This window comes from Ambystoma mexicanum, chromosome 1p, assembly GCF_040938575.1.
Source record: "Ambystoma mexicanum isolate Mex_15411 chromosome 1p, UKY_AmexF1_1, whole genome shotgun sequence".
NCBI classification, from domain to species: Eukaryota; Metazoa; Chordata; class Amphibia; order Caudata; family Ambystomatidae; genus Ambystoma; species Ambystoma mexicanum.
Genome location: NC_090921.1, coordinates 1,035,243,924 through 1,035,259,569, shown reverse-complemented (window position 1 = coordinate 1,035,259,569; position 15,646 = coordinate 1,035,243,924). Strand labels below are relative to the sequence as shown.

At 48.4% G+C, this 15,646-nt stretch overlaps 1 protein-coding gene across 2 annotated transcripts in view; it reads left to right on the top strand.

Annotated features, from left to right (window-relative positions):
- The window catches only part of RFWD3 (ring finger and WD repeat domain 3), a 580,144-nt gene that overhangs the window by 414,023 nt on the left and 150,475 nt on the right, over nucleotides 1-15,646 (top strand). For both annotated transcript variants that reach the window (XM_069604073.1, XM_069604082.1), the window contains one exon: nucleotides 12,613-12,824. In XM_069604073.1, coding sequence (XP_069460174.1) covers nucleotides 12,613-12,824 — 212 coding nt within the window. The remainder of the gene's footprint in view (nucleotides 1-12,612; nucleotides 12,825-15,646) is intronic.

The window sequence follows — 15,646 nt, the reverse complement described above, 5'->3', positions numbered from 1 at the left end:
CGGCTCACTCCCGGACACAATGACAGACGGTCATAACGGTATTGTTAAAACCTAGGCGCCCCGCCCATGAGCGCTTCTATCGGCCCCTCTCCTTGATCACACAGATCTATGCAAAAGTACTCTCCACTAGATTGTTACCCAAAATGATCACCCTAATACACCCTGACCAATGCAGCTTTATTCCAACAAGGTCCACGGCCCTAAACTTGCGTAGACTATTCAGCATCATGGCACAGATTAAACCGGAGGTACAAGCGGTGGCTATATCACTGGAAACTGAGGAAGCGTTCGACTCGGCCTCATGTGCTTACCTGTTCGAAGTTCTTAACAAATTTGGGTTTGGCCCGTACTTTACAAAGTGTGTCAGATTGCTCTATACCTCCCCCAAAGCTAGGGTCCTAACGAACAGTACTCTATCCAACCACTTCACTCTACATAGAGGAACCAGGCAGGAATGCCCCTTTTCTCCCATCCTTTTCGCTCTCACGATAGAACCAGTGGCGGCTGCAATTAGACTGGAGCAAGAACTGAGGGGCATAAGAATGGCCGGTGTCCACGCGGACGACGCGCTATTGTATATAGGGGAACCAGAGAAAAACCTAGCCCCGACACTAACAGTGATAGGAGACTTCACTGCACACTCAGGCTACAAAATAAACACTGCAAAGTCTGAAATGGTCCCGCTGACACAGGCCACTGTTTTGACACACGCGCACGCACACACACACACACACCTCTGTCTCTCTCTTTCTCCCTCTCTTTCTCTTTCTTTCTCGCCCACCCACCCCACCCCCAACCGTATTAGATAGTTGGGAATCCTGGTCTCTAGAGACAAAATGGCCCTATACATTTGGGCTAGACTTTCCATATCAGTCGCCGGCCAGGTCGCTGTACTCAAAATGGTGGTGCTCCTTTATGTTTTTTGTAATGTTCCAATATGGCCAGGCAAACCTTTCTTTGAAAATCTACGTTCCATGGCGACTACCTTCATATGGAACGGAGGAGCCAACAGAATGAAGTGGGACAAACTAGTGGAACCCTATGAAATGGGGGGAGCTTTGCCGCACCCGATTTCGAATTGTACTATCGGGTAGCGCAGGCACAATATGCTAAATACTGGCAGGACCCCACAGATGGAACACCACATGTCCCCATCGAGCGACATTCGGTTTGTCCAAACGACCTGCGATCCATAATATTTGCGAAAACCCATAAAGACGATTGTAAATTTGACCCGGCGACCTGTACAATCGCAGCATGGGCCGCAATCAGTAAGAGACTCCACATAGACACGCCCTACGATTCGCAGGCCCTGCTATGGAACTTCCCAGGCATTAAGCCTACATACGACATTAGCATACAGAAGGCCTGGATCCCGGAATATGAACTTAAAATGAAAACCATGTTCCCAAACGGTTATCGTAACCCCAGAGGATTTCGCGGATACAAAAGGGAGAAACCAACTGGTCACTTTGCAATACCACCGTATGAAAGCGGCATTCAAGAAGCGACGGCCAACATACCCAGTAGAACCACTCAAACACTGCATGCTACCAATCATTGTATTCACAAACTGGTACAGGGGTATCCAAGCTATAAAATATAGTCCAAATGCACACTAAATCGTTGAACAATATTAAAGCTTCATGGGAAAGGACATGGACACAACAATAGAGTGGAAATGGTCCAGATACTGCCTCCTTTCCAAAAGAGTCTCGCTGAATGCGGGCCTAAGACTGATACAGTTCAAAATACTGAACAAGCTCCACTATACCCCATTCAAAATGGCGAAATTTTATAATTCCATATCTGGAAATTGCCACAAATGCGGCAGCCCTCAAGCGGATGCATTCCACATGTACTGGGCCTGCCCCCTGATAGCCGGGTTCTGGCGTGAAGTAGCGAATATACTGGAAGATAAGACACAGATCCCCGCGCAGCTCAGCCCCCAAAAATACCTGTTTGGCGACATAGGAAAAACCCCAGAAAAAAACAGAAGGCTGTTCAATGTTGCTTGTGCAGTAGCCAAGAAGTGTATTCTTCAAAACTGGAACAGAAGCCACGCCCCACGCACAGAACAGTTCCTTACAGGCCTAACATATGTCAACGAATGTGAGGAAACCTATATAGGAATGACGCCCACAGCATGTAGACCGTAAGACATTTGGACTCTGTTTGAGCATACCTGGGTAGTACCCCACCAGACACAGAGAACTCTGATAGTGAATGAACTCACCACGAAGTCTGTCAATCCGGAACCCTGTTGTAGCCAAAATAATGAAAATGTGCAAACCTATATGATCATTGAATGGATCGAGGGGGTGGGGGATGATATTTTATCTTTGTATGTATCCTGATATTGGAGGAGAGATGGAGCGGCTGTGATGTGATATGGAAACCAAAAATGCATTTTTTTAAAAAAAAAATCTGATGTGATTAAAATAGTGACTGGCGTTTGAGGCGCCACCCACCTCTATTGTATTCAGCAGGAAAATGGACATGAGATACAGATCGCTGCCAAATGAGCAGTTGTCTGTCTTCTTGCAGCTACCTGCCCCCTCTTTTCCACCTACCCTGTATCCATTAGACAAGAAAGGAGAATTCCTGAATGCCAATGTAAATGTGCACCAAAACTCCTCTCTCCATTACATGTGACTGCAGATGGTTTTGTGACCTGCTGCAGCCACAAGACTTGGATGGGCTTGTCAAATTTTCCCAGGACCTGTGCTTTCCTTTAATACATCTCACTAGACAAGTGAAGGTATTCTTTTGGGTGTGTTCCTCCTCTGCGTCTCTGAATCATGTCGCTGCAGCAGCCAGAGGAATGAACTTGGTGGTGGACAGAAGTGTGTAGGCCTTACTGCATTTAGCCTTTCTCGCTAGAGAGGCATGGTAGAGCTGTTTAGCATTCACTGATTACCACTTCACAAAAAATACGTCAAGGCACAAAGAGCCAAGTCAGTTGCTATCCTTTCCAAAAAAGCCTTGTCCAATCAATTTCAAAACACCTCGGCTTGAGCCTTCAGAATATAGCATGGTCCCTGCTGGGAATTCTTGGATTCTGATTAAATTGACTGGCTATGTCCAACAATGTTAAGGGAAGAATGCCAAACAAATCAATAGTGTCTTCCTTGCTCCGATGTCGGACAAGGAAAAGAAATGAAAAACTGTTTTCCTCTGAAAGTCTGCCTGGGTGGATGGTTCCTGAGTTAAGTGCACACTGTCCACAGGGTGCAAGCCTGCATTTGGCAATTTTAGCAGGGCCACCTTAGCCTTTCATCCTTCTGAGGTTTTCTTGCAGTGCTTGGTTCTATATAACAAAACAAATGATTAGTAGTCTCAGCATGCAAACCATCAGTACTGTCAATCGCATGCCAGCACTTTCCTTCTGGTCAGTCCTGGAATGTAGTTTCTTTTCCTTCTTCTCTACCAGTGCTGGGTCTTTCTGGAGCTTCACCTGTGCATCTTAAATACTTTTGGATCTTGGGTAAACGTGATTCTTTCCTCTACTTCTGGACTTTCTTCTGCCTTCTTTCCATGAGCGATAGGGATTGAGGGAGGGGTGCTAGGGGACATGCATATAGTTTTGAGCTACTTTCGATTCCATATGTTCCCTTCCAGCAAATCTTTTTAAAATGTTCATCGGTTGAATCTATTCTCGCACTTCATGCTTTGGGTATTCTCTGCCATTGGCTTGTAAGCCTCATCATAACAAAACCGTAGTTTAAAAGGAGTTGCATTCAGCACTGTATCTGAGCCACTAAATGTTATGCCTTTTTCTGGGCAGCCAATGTGGTGGGTAGACCTTAACATCTTTTAAAGGGAGTCCTGGATTGTTTTTCTTTAGCTTCTCACTTTTACACAAGCTTTTCTTTTGACTTCTGAATGTCTGTTTCTTCTACTTACTGAGTGATCTCGGGGAAGCAAACGTCTACCCATCTAGGGGCTATCCTGTCTAACTTGGGCCCCTTTCTTCGAGTTTGGGCAGGGTAATGACCAAGGTTGTGAGTCCACTGGGGCAGTTGCTTGCCTTTTTTTATCAGCAGCCGGGGTTGGTGCTGTACCTCATAAACTGGTTCAGAGGACTAGTTTCTGACTTTCTGCAGCTTCCCTGTGAATTCTAGACACCTTTCCAACCACTAGGAGACTGTCTACGAAGAGTATGCATACACGTTAGTAGCTCAGATGCTTGTTATTGTGCCCCTGCCTGTTACGGACCACCTGGACACTGTCGCCTTAAGGGAGACGGAATGAGAAGATGGGGGAGGGACCAGGGGAGGAGGGGAAGGAGAGGTGACAAGGGGTGGAACAGTTAGTTCGTGTATGAGAAATAAAGTAAGCAGACGTTATGCGTGGTGTCCGATGTGTGCCTGCTGCCTCGAAGAGGAGAAGGCGCGGATATAGAGGATGCCACCGGCCCGCTGGCAGGCACGAGACCCATACTGCAGGTGCCGGATGAGGCTGACGCTGGGTGCGTAGGAACCAGTGCGGAGGATCCAGCGAGGCCTGCGGAGGTGGCCGATGCCAGAGCTAGCAGGTTGTGGAGGAAGACTGGAGGAGCACCGGCAAATGCAGGAGATCGTCTGAGATGCACCTGCAAGGCAGCGGAGGGAAGAAATGATCTGACGGCGGAGAGGAGAGAGCCCCGATGCCCTCGTGTGATGTGCACACAGAGGAACGCTGCCATGGAGGACGAGATGCCTACCGCAACTCAGCGGTAAGAAGAAAGGGCATCTGGCAAACGCTGCACAAATCACAAGTGCTGACAGTTCAGTATATCCCACTAGAACGCGAGGATTACAACATGGCACCAGCGCTGCATGCACTATATGGGCAACAAAGTCATAAAAACACACTCGAAAGCGAGGATTGCTGCATTTAAAGACGCAGACTACTAACGCTCCAACCCAGCTGCAGTCCACAGGCAGGACAACACACACTGCATGCTACGCAGCCCCAAAGCAAGCAGGCTGCCCAAGACAACTCACCAGCCCAAGGTAAATACGGCCTACACCAGAAAGGCCATAGCATCAACATGTGCAAAGCGCAACCCCTACGAAGAGTGGAAAGTGTCGTCCTAGCAGCCCGAGCAAAGGTGACCCGGGCACAGCAATCTATGCGCACGGTGAGGAGAGGAAAATATGTCTCAAGCAGGAGTAGCAGGTGCAGCTGCACCGGTGGCCGCAGGGGTAGCCCCCACCAAACCGGTGTCCTTCCTGCGCTGCCCAAACCAAATCACCTTGGAGCCACAGGAAGATCAAGGCCAAAGATGGCAGGAGTGATGTACGAGTTCGAGGAATTTATGGGAGCAGTAGGAAATCTGGACGCGCCCAACCTGGTAGGGAAGGAGATGAAAGGCGTTATCAAAACCATCGCGGCCGAAGAAAAGTCTACCTACCAACTCCTAGTCACTGCAATCAATGGACGATTGGTAGTCCTGCCCAACAGAGACTATTAACGATATACGTTCAGTCAGTGCACCCAGGCACCCCATGAGACAATTGGACAGTTCATACTACATCTCCAGAGAAAGATAACGTATTGTGACTTTGGGAATTTTTTATGATGATGAAGCCATCAGACTAAGGGTGATAGAAGGGTGTGTCTCCTCGCAACTTTGGAAACACTTGCTAAAGAAACCCCTCCCACTGCAGGAAATCGCCGAGCTGGCAAGGGTCTACGAATGTGTCGACATACAGGCGGTCAATATTGAGAACCCCAAGAAAATGGACACAGTTGCCGCCCTAGTCGGCAAACAGCAAGGGCAGACCCGACAGCCAGGCACACCATCACGACAAGACGCATGGAACACCAGCCGCCGAGTCCCACCGGAAAGACAATGCTACAGGTGCGGGTTTGAATTCCCACACACAGGCCAATGCCCCGCCATCGGCCAAATGCGCATGAGCTGCGGCCAGGAAAACCATTCCAAATCATGTGCCGGGAAAGGGCCCCACCATTGCCAGCGTACAGGTCGCCACCCCAATCTGAGCTATCCTCCCGAGACAATCCTCTTTCACTCGCAATCCTATCAAGGGGAAGACTATAGGTGGGAAGTCACCACAGATGACCCCTGCGAGAACCCTCCAACAGAAGATCCACCAGGCACAGAACAGTGCCATGAATATGACCGGTACAGCAGGGAATACGTCCGGCTCATATTTGATACTTCCGATGACAGTACGGCCCCAAAGGTGACAGTGCACCTCGGAGGACTCTTAACACTATTCCTCATTGACATAGCAGCTACAGTCAATGTGATGAATGAGCAGACATACGCAACCATGGCGGACATGTACCCACTATTACCATCTCATGCTCGCATTTTCCAATGGGGAGCGACCCGTCCGCTACAATCCAAGGGACAATTCGTCTGCGACCTGGTGCATAGAGGACAACGTGTTCCCGTCACAATTCATGTCATACATAGCCCCATGGCGGGAGATGTCTCCTTAGTTGCAAAACGGCCACCGCCCTACAACTCCTCGAAATTCAGTACGACCAGTCCGAGACGATCCAGGGCCTCCCGCCACAGACTCAAACTGTGCGAACCCTATCCCAAAGGGTACTCGACATGGATGAACTGAAAACGATGTTTCCCAATCTATTCAAGGGTGTAGGCATGCAGAAGGATAAGGTCATCCGACTCCAGGAGACAATACGCAGGTTGAGAACGTCAGTCGCCGAAGCTTTCAACTATAGTGACGATATCTTAGTGTTCTGAGTTTCCCAGGAACACCACGATGAGGCACTGAGACAGGTGTGCACAATCCTCCACAAGGCCGGCCTCACCCTTATCGGCACAAAATGCAACATCAACAAGCACAGCCTGTGTTTCTTTGGACACATCTTTCCTGATCAAGTCATTAGGGTAGACCCCAACAAAATCGGTGCCATTGTCAATCTGGAGGCCCCGGGAGACGTGCCAGAACTGCGGTCCTACCTTGGAATGGCGGGATATTGTGCCTGATATCTACCTCATTATGCGACATTGACCAACCCGCTCAGACAGTGTTAGGGAGAATTCTCTCTTTAGGCTGAATTTCCATCCTAGTGAGTCCCCCAGCAGCTTTGCTGGATTCCTGGAGTTTGTTTTTTCCTCCTGCCAAGAGTGAGACTCTTTTTCTCCCACTCTTGGACATGATTTATGGTGTTCCTTTGACTGGCAATGTGTTTTATGGGCTATGGGGTCCTTTACTCCATAGGGTCTCATGTGTTTTTACTATGTGTGTTACACAGCAACCTCCTTGCAGTAACACAGGGGTATCATAGTGACACCCCACCATAGACTCCATACCCTGGGACTGACTACGGTCTCCCAGGGCATGTAAAGTCACCATTGGCTTTACTAGTGCCAAATTATTAACAGAAACCAGTACAAACCATCATATTGTGGATGTACTGGTCGGAGCAATTCGATTGCCCCGGGGTCTGTTAGTCGAGGGGGCACGTCTCCATCCCCCCTGGTTGAGTTTTGGCTGGTGGCAGTGGAAACTACTTTTTATATTCGACCGTGAATATTTTCCTATGGGATTTTCCCATTGTTCGAGGCTACCAACTTTAATTATTTAATTCTCATAGCCTCGAACATACCGCCGGTTTATTTAATTAATATTAATTCGCCGGTTGGTATTTTTTGCCAAGACTCTATTCTAAAATGGCGTTTATGTTCTCTTCTGTGACTCCAACCCAAGTCGAGCCCTTTGTTGCACTTTTTGGCGGGCTTCTCCACAGAAGCCTCCAAAAGTGGTGCCACTCTGTCTGGGTACCACAGGGGGGGGGTTTGAGGGGGTTTAGGCAACCTGGACTGAGTAACCTTGGTAACTCAAGTCGCACTCTTGTGTGATTGGCCCCACCACTTAGCATGTTTGATTGACGGCTAGGCTGAATGAATGAGGGTATGCTGCATAAAAGCAGGGCTTTGGGGACTGGAACTTCAGAAGTCGCCACAGGACCTGAGAATCCGACGAGGGAGAAGCTGAGCCGACCTACCACGATGACCCCACCGGTGGAGCCCTGCGGAACCGACTCACCACTTCCCGACGACAGAGAAGATCTTCCGGCTGGAGAGGCTTCTTCCCCTGACTGTTGGGCACAACCAGTTTTACCTTCTTTCTTCGCACCCCAGACCGGTTTCTGGTCGAACTGCCCGTGCCAAGCACCCCGGCGGCCGGATAGCCACTCGCCACTGAACCGCGAATCAACGGACCGCTCCTTGTACCTGAGAAACTCCACGGCTGGTTTCTTCCCTGGCAGTGCAACGGACTCCTTTCTTCCTCCTCGACGAGATCCTCTCTTCCCCCAGACGAAGCACCGACTTGTACCCGCTGCCAGGAACAACTGCCCCCGCTGGAGTATTCTCACCACTTAAGGTACCGTGTCCGCCAGGCCTCCCTTTCTAAAGATTGCTACAAGGTAATAATAACCCCTTAACCTTCTGGACTGGGCTGGCCGCCTTGACCCTCTAACTGGTCCCTTTCTTTGGTCCAACTCCTTTTTGAACCGTTACAAGACTTTTGTGCACTGCGTCCGTGTGACCTTGGACACATTTCGTTTGATCCTCTTAAAGTGGATCCGGCCTATTGAACTCTAACTTCACAGTTTTACTTTGCCTTCCTCTCGTTATGTTCTTGTAAAAGTGTTGGGATCTGTTTCACTTATTCTCTGTTTTTCTCTCCCTTTTAAAAACGAACTATTAGAGTGCCATCTACGTTAAGCGCTCACCGCTGTCTGAAAATAAGTGCGGCTTTACTTAAGACTTGTCTAATATTCTTTTAAGGGAGTGTATATCTTTTAGTGACCATGTTTTGGAATTGCCTACTATTAGTGCCTGTGTGTTTTTCTAGATGTGGTTTTAAATAAATAATGTTATCTCTTTTACACCAAGCCCTGGTCAGCGTTTACTTGTTCTATTGTGTTCTCTTGACCTATTGTGAATACTCTGTATACTGCCTAACTCTTCTTGAGGGAAGTCTGACTGCTCAGCCACAGCTACCAAGTGAATCTGTGTGGTGCGGACTGCTACCAAGTGGGTTTACTGCCAAACACCTGTAGTCTTAAATCTTCTGCAGTGGTCCCAGAGGGAACTGCACAGGTTTCTGCCTAACGGACAGCTTTTCGAGAAAGATCTCCCCTTCACATGGGACGAACAGCGTCAAGACGCCTTCTGCACAATGAAACGAGAACTGGCAAACAACCGCCAGCTTGCGTACTTCAGCTCGGAGTGGGATACAGAGATTACAGTGACACCAGCCCAGTGGGACTAGGCACCATCCTAGCCCAGACCAACCCACACCAGAAGAACGAAACCTACACTGCCTCCAGGCCACCCCTTGCACTGGGGTCTGTATCTGTACCCATACAGCCCCCCCCCCCTTTTTTTATTCCTGCACTTATCAGACCTACCCTGTCTGCTGCCTTAAACCTAGCACTTGCAAATTGCTGGTTGCATTACCACTGTTGGTTGCCGTTATTGTTTGTTTATTGTTATTTATCTGTTTTTCCTCTGCTTCGCACTTTCCACTTCTCCCCCCTTCCATGCACTTTTCCCCTCCCCCTCTCCCATGCACTTACGCGTTCTCAATGTCACTGGGCCTAGTAAGATCACTGTTTTGTTCTCCCCTGTTCCCTGCCCTTGCCTTGTTGCGCTCTGAAACACTTGTGTACGAGCGCGATAGAAATAAAATATCTATCAATCAATCATAGTAGCGTATGCCAGCAGAGCCCTCGCTTCCATTGAGAAAGCCTATTCTCAGGTAGAACGTGAGAGCCTAGCTGCGGTCTGGGCATGTGAGAGGTTTCACCATTTCATCATCGGGAGAACATTTGTCCTTATTACAGAAATTTGAGCACTCTTGTCGCTCTTTGGGAATCATTAAATATAGATGCTGCCACAGATAGATCAGTGGGGCATTCGACTACAAGAGTGTGACTACACCATCGTCCACAAGCCAGGAGGGGAATCCAACCCTGCAGACTACTTGTCAAGGCACCCCGGGAGCGTCCCAGACAGCAATATGCAGCTTGAGCCGGAATCGTACATCGCTTACCTATCCATGAATGCCCTGCCACCTGCCATCACAAAGGAACTGTTCGCCGAGAAGTGCAGGACTGACCCCACCATCCGGGCAGCCATCCAACTCAAAAAGACCAACAGATGGCGACACGCAGCCACAGAAAGCTTTGAAAATGGGGAGGTGGAAAGGAGAGCCCTGCTGAGAATGGCGAGGATACAGAGAGAACTAGCCACGACAGAACAAGGAGCACCTCTGACAGGAAATCAACTAGTGGCCCCCAAGAGTCTCAGGAAGGCCTTAGTTATCATTGCACATGAAGGACACAGGGATGTAGCCAACACAAAGAAAATCCTATGCAGCCAGGTGTGATTCCCATATATGAACACAATAGTCGAGGATACACTAAGACACTGTCCACCGTGCCAGTTGACGGCAGCAAGCACACCCCCATGCCCGCTCCAGACAGTTCACTACCTGAGGGACCCTGGCAAAGAGTGGCAATGGACTTTTATGGGCCTCTGGAAGAAGGAGGCCATCTGTTGGTGGCCATGGACGAGTATTCCCGGTTTCCCCTGGTGAAGCACGTCCGGTCAACAGCATTCCACCAGGTAGTGGCCGTAGTGGATGAACTATTCAGTGAATGGGGTGTCCCCAACATCGTTAAGATGGACAACGGTCCCCCATTTCAAGGACAAGAATTCGGGAAGTTTGCAGTGCACTTAGGGTTCCACCATCAAAGGATCACCCCACTGTGGCCGCAGGCCAATGGCATGGTGGAGCGATTCATGGCAACTATAAAGAGGACATGCCAGAAAGCGGCTGCAGACCTGGTGTCCATGCCCCAAGCCATATCCCAGATGTTGAGGAGCTACAGAAACACCCCTGATGAATCAACTGGCCGAACCCCGGCAGAACTCATAAAATACAAGCATCGGACACGACTACCGCAACCGGAAGACTACACCCCGCTTGAAGATGCTGAGATCAGGAAACTGGAGGCCGAGAAGAGAAGGAAAGCCAAAGCATGGGCAGATCAAAAGCGGAAAAGGAACATCAAATCCCGCCCGGTCGGAGAGGTCGTACTGGTCATACAGACCCAACAGCAGAAAACTGACTCCAGATCCAGACCCGATCCCCTCGTGGTCACTGAAGTCAACGAGCCAATGATCACAGCCTCCAGAGAGAGTGGAGAGATAACCAGAAATGCATAATTTTTCCATAAGTTCCAAGAAGACCCTGACGAAGAGACGCCTGCGATGGAAGAGTAAGCAGGTGAAGAGGAACCCCAGACCGAGCCGCCTGAGGATCCCCCGCAAAGGCCCCAGATGAGGACGCCAGAGATCCACATGTCCGGCCCCAGCGAGCCCTACGCAGACCTCCCCGTCTCATTGAACAGATGTAGACTGCAACTTCCATAAGTAAGGGGTGGGTTTTACGGACCACCTGGACACTGTCCCGTTAACAGAGACAGAACGAGAAGCTGGGGGAGGGACTGGGGGAAGAGGGGAAGGCGAGGTGACAAGGGGAGGAACAGTTAGTTCGTGTATGAGAAATCAAGTAAGCAGATGTTAAGCATGGTGTCCGTAAATTACTGGATGTGTGCAAGGGAGTAACACTACCGTAGACCTATATCCCCTGCAGTGTTCGCTAAATGCTGTTGCCCTGCATTACTATCTGGATCAGTCGAACATCTTGATTTTAAACCTTTTTAATCTCATTTACTGTGTGGATGAATGTTGTCTCCAGACCAGTATGCAGACTTCCCCTCCAAATGTCTCTTGCTTTATAATATTGCGTTCATTGCTTAATAATATTCCATTCAGTGTTCACCATATGACCTGTTGCAATTGTAGTCACTCCCCCAAATACACGGCCCTTGAAACCCTGTCCCTATGCCCATATTTTGATGGGAAAGGACTGAGCTGATGGTGAGGAGCCAGTGCATTCAGACTGGAGCCGAAGCGCTGGCCACGCGTGCTTTCCAATCCTTTTTTCTTTGTATGTTTCTGAAATGTTTTTCACACCATGGCGTATCCCGGGTGTAGCCTGGGTGTCACGTGCTACCCTGGAATCTGATTGGCCACCCCATTATCCTAAACTTTGATCATTATGTGTGTGTGCCCACTTGTACTTCGTGCCGCCCCTGCATAAGTCAGGGTCCCACTTCGGCCGCCCCAATCAAGGGTCTGGCCACGCCACTGCTTCACACTGTCCAGGAAATGGCGGTAAGGCCTCTCATTTGACTTAAATGCGCGTCACAGAGCACATAAAACCGGTACCCAATCAGGCAATGCGGTCTTTCCATACTTCATTAAATTGCTACCATTTTCAATTCGGTATTAATAATTGTATAGAAACATGTTCCCTGTAAACCACAGGTTGTTTTAGTGTGCGTTAGATTAAGAGAATTTACTACACTGGTTTAATCCACTTTATCGCCTTCATGGGGCATTGCACAGTTGCCTCTGAGACTCGGCACTTGCTCGGTTTCGCTGGGCCTCTAATAATTTAGGGTGAATACGAATGAAAAGGTATGTTTCTTTGTCCGGTGTCTGGCAGCGTGACTAATGCTAGTTTTCCTCATTGCCTCCTGCAGGTGTCCAGTCGTGTCCCTGTCTTATCTACCACGCATGGCGTCTGCTGCCTTCCCGTGCGGAGGGGTCCTGGCCGGGACACTGGAAGGTGCATGCTTCTGGGAGCAGAATAATACTCACTACCGACCTCACCTGCTGCCGTTGGAGGCCGGGGGCTGCACGGATATCCAGACTGAAAGCGGCACGCGGCACTGCCTTGTGACCTACAGGCCAGGTAATCCCCATACAGAGTGATGTATGATCATCTCCATAGCTGCCAAGTGTCCCAATTACATGGGTAATCTTTGAGACAGTCCTGTTTCTGCACTACACACTGGGACTTGTATGCCCACCCTTGCAATGGGGAAAACAAAACTACAAGTTCCAGCAGTAGGCAAAACTCGCGACTTGCTCCATTTGTCGATCATGGAACTGGGAGATTTGGCAGCTAGACATATAATACATGGAAACCTGCAATATCTGCATGAAGACGTGTACATGTTCTTAGTACAGTTTACTTATGACATCATTACTCACATGTGATAACATTTTGCACTTGAGAGAGCCAGCACGGGGCAGAACTCCAGCGTCCACTAAAGCATGTATCGAAAGGCGTGCCCACTTTGCAGATCTCTTCCTTTGAACGGTTTGGCCAATTCGCAGCCGTTAGTTGATAAGGATTTATGTTTATTTTGTGCAGTGCTGAAATTTAGTGCAGGATAATTGTCTATCTGCATGTCCCCGCTAATCTAATCCAGAAATGTGGCTTTTAAATGCATTTAATTAAATTACAATCTGTTTTTGCAATACACTATAAATTGCAGTTTGGTCGTGTTTTTTTGCCAATGGCGACAGTGCCTAACTGTATTCTGCATATGAACAATCTCTTACAACCGCACTAGACTAGGTATTGAAGGGCTGGAATGTTACCTTGTATAATTTGTTTTCCTTTTGCAGCTTACCCACCATTGATTTCAATAGAATCCCCCCCTCCCCCCCTGCATGTTTGTCCTGGCATGCTGTCTGGTTTTGGGGGCAAGTGAAGCCTTTAAAACGTACCTTACCTGCACAACTCATTTTGTTTTGGTGGCACCGGTCAGTCCCTAAGGTTCATAGTGCAGGGAGAGAAGTTCTTTCATTTGCATTTTCCTGTGTTTCACTTTGTACGACACATCACCTTCAGTGGAGTGTTACAGGGGTACTCTCTACATCCTGTCCCCTTTCCTTTTCCTGCTGTACTATGTGCACCCTCATTTTTAACCACGATCATGCCATTTTCAGTGCCATATGGCTTTTGGCAGCCTTCTTGCCCTCTCGGGCCAGAACAGTCCTTATAAAAGTGTGCACTTTGGGGGGGTGGGAGGGGGAGGTCACCAATTCAGTGACTGGGATTGGTTTGTGTGGTCCTACACCTAATTTATCTCGGGGGGGGGGGGGGGGAGATGTCTGTTGCTGGCCAGATGTGGGGTAGCTGGTTGTCTGATTGGACAGCCACTACCTGTTTGAATCGTGCAGATCATTGCGCTCGTTGAGCTTGGGCAGTCCCTATCCTAGACTTTGGATATGAAGAGTGACTGATCATCTGATGCCAAACTGGAGGTCACTCAGTAGAGCCAAGCATCCAAACAGATACGGAGCATACTCTTGATGTCCCCAGAACGGGGGACAGGCCGGAGCATGTTGCTAGGCAGCATAATTTTTTATTTTTTTTATTTTTATTGGGTTATGTTGCAACCCTTTAAAAAAAAAAAGAACAAAGCCAAGCCTTAACATTCATCTCAAATCAGTGCCAGCCCTCATCTCACCATCTATTTCCCATAACATGGGCTCGGGTATGGATCTCAGAACGACCCAACGATCGAATCCACCGAGACATCGTGTAGATGATCTTTTATAATACGAAGAAAAGAGACCGGTGCATATAGCATCGCTCTGTTTGATCCATCAAACAGGGCTCTCCACCAATCGTCTCGGGTGAGGAACTGAAAGTTCATTGTTATTGGGCTAAAGATGTTAACTCTTTTAGACTCAAACACAGGGCACATTAGGATTAGATGTTTCAGAGTTTCTTTAGAGGAAGCGCAGAAACGACAGGTAAGGTCCAAGTCCGGGGATTGTGACCAGTAGCAGAGGCGTTCTTTAGTTGTCATAACATTCAGTCTAAAGTGAAGATAAAGGGCCCGAGCCCACTGGTCCGGAAAACAAGCCAAATACAGAGGTACACATCCATATGCCCTTGCCTCGGCCGGCGCTTCGAGCATGGACCTCGATTTGGTCGTTTATCACAGGTCTGAATCCAGTCATTTCTCCAGATCTTTAGTTTTGCCGCATCTGGATTTTCAAGCAGCAGTTGCATCGTGGTGTTGTAAGTGTTAAGCACATCATGGCATAGCTTGTTCCATTGGAATACAATTGTAGGGGCCTTGGCAGACTGTAAGTTGTGTAAAATATCCATCTGGGGCAATGTGCTCTTCATATTTAATTTCCTGAAAATGCTTAGAAGGTTCCAAGCAACTCTCGCTTGCATAGATATGTATCCAAGTTCATATCTAATGCACACTGTGGCGGTGCCTTTGGGAAGATGGAGAACCCTAGACCAAAAGATGTTTTCTAAGGAATTCCACACATCAGACCCACACCCAAAGGCATTTTCGCCAGCGTATATCAGAGACGGTACCACCTTCTGCTGGAAGAAAGTTAACGTTGGTCTTAAACTAAATTTTCCAAACTTTTTGTTGATTAAGACTGCTTGGCATGCCAATTGACGGCATTTTTTCTTGGCTGAATCAGCCCAGGGTGCATCATTTATGCTAGCACTTAGCTGCATGCCTAGGTATCTGGTGTTAAGCACACGCCCAATGGGTTCTTTGTTCACATACCATTTAAATTTCTGCCGATATCATATTAGATCCTTGGAGTCTTTCAAGGACCATGACTTCGCATTTCCCTCTGTTGATAACCAGCCCGTTCTCTGTTAGATATTTTTCCACGGCATTCAGTTTCCGCTGTAGACCTATAGGAGTTGAGTCTATCAGAATGATGTCATCTGCATAGACT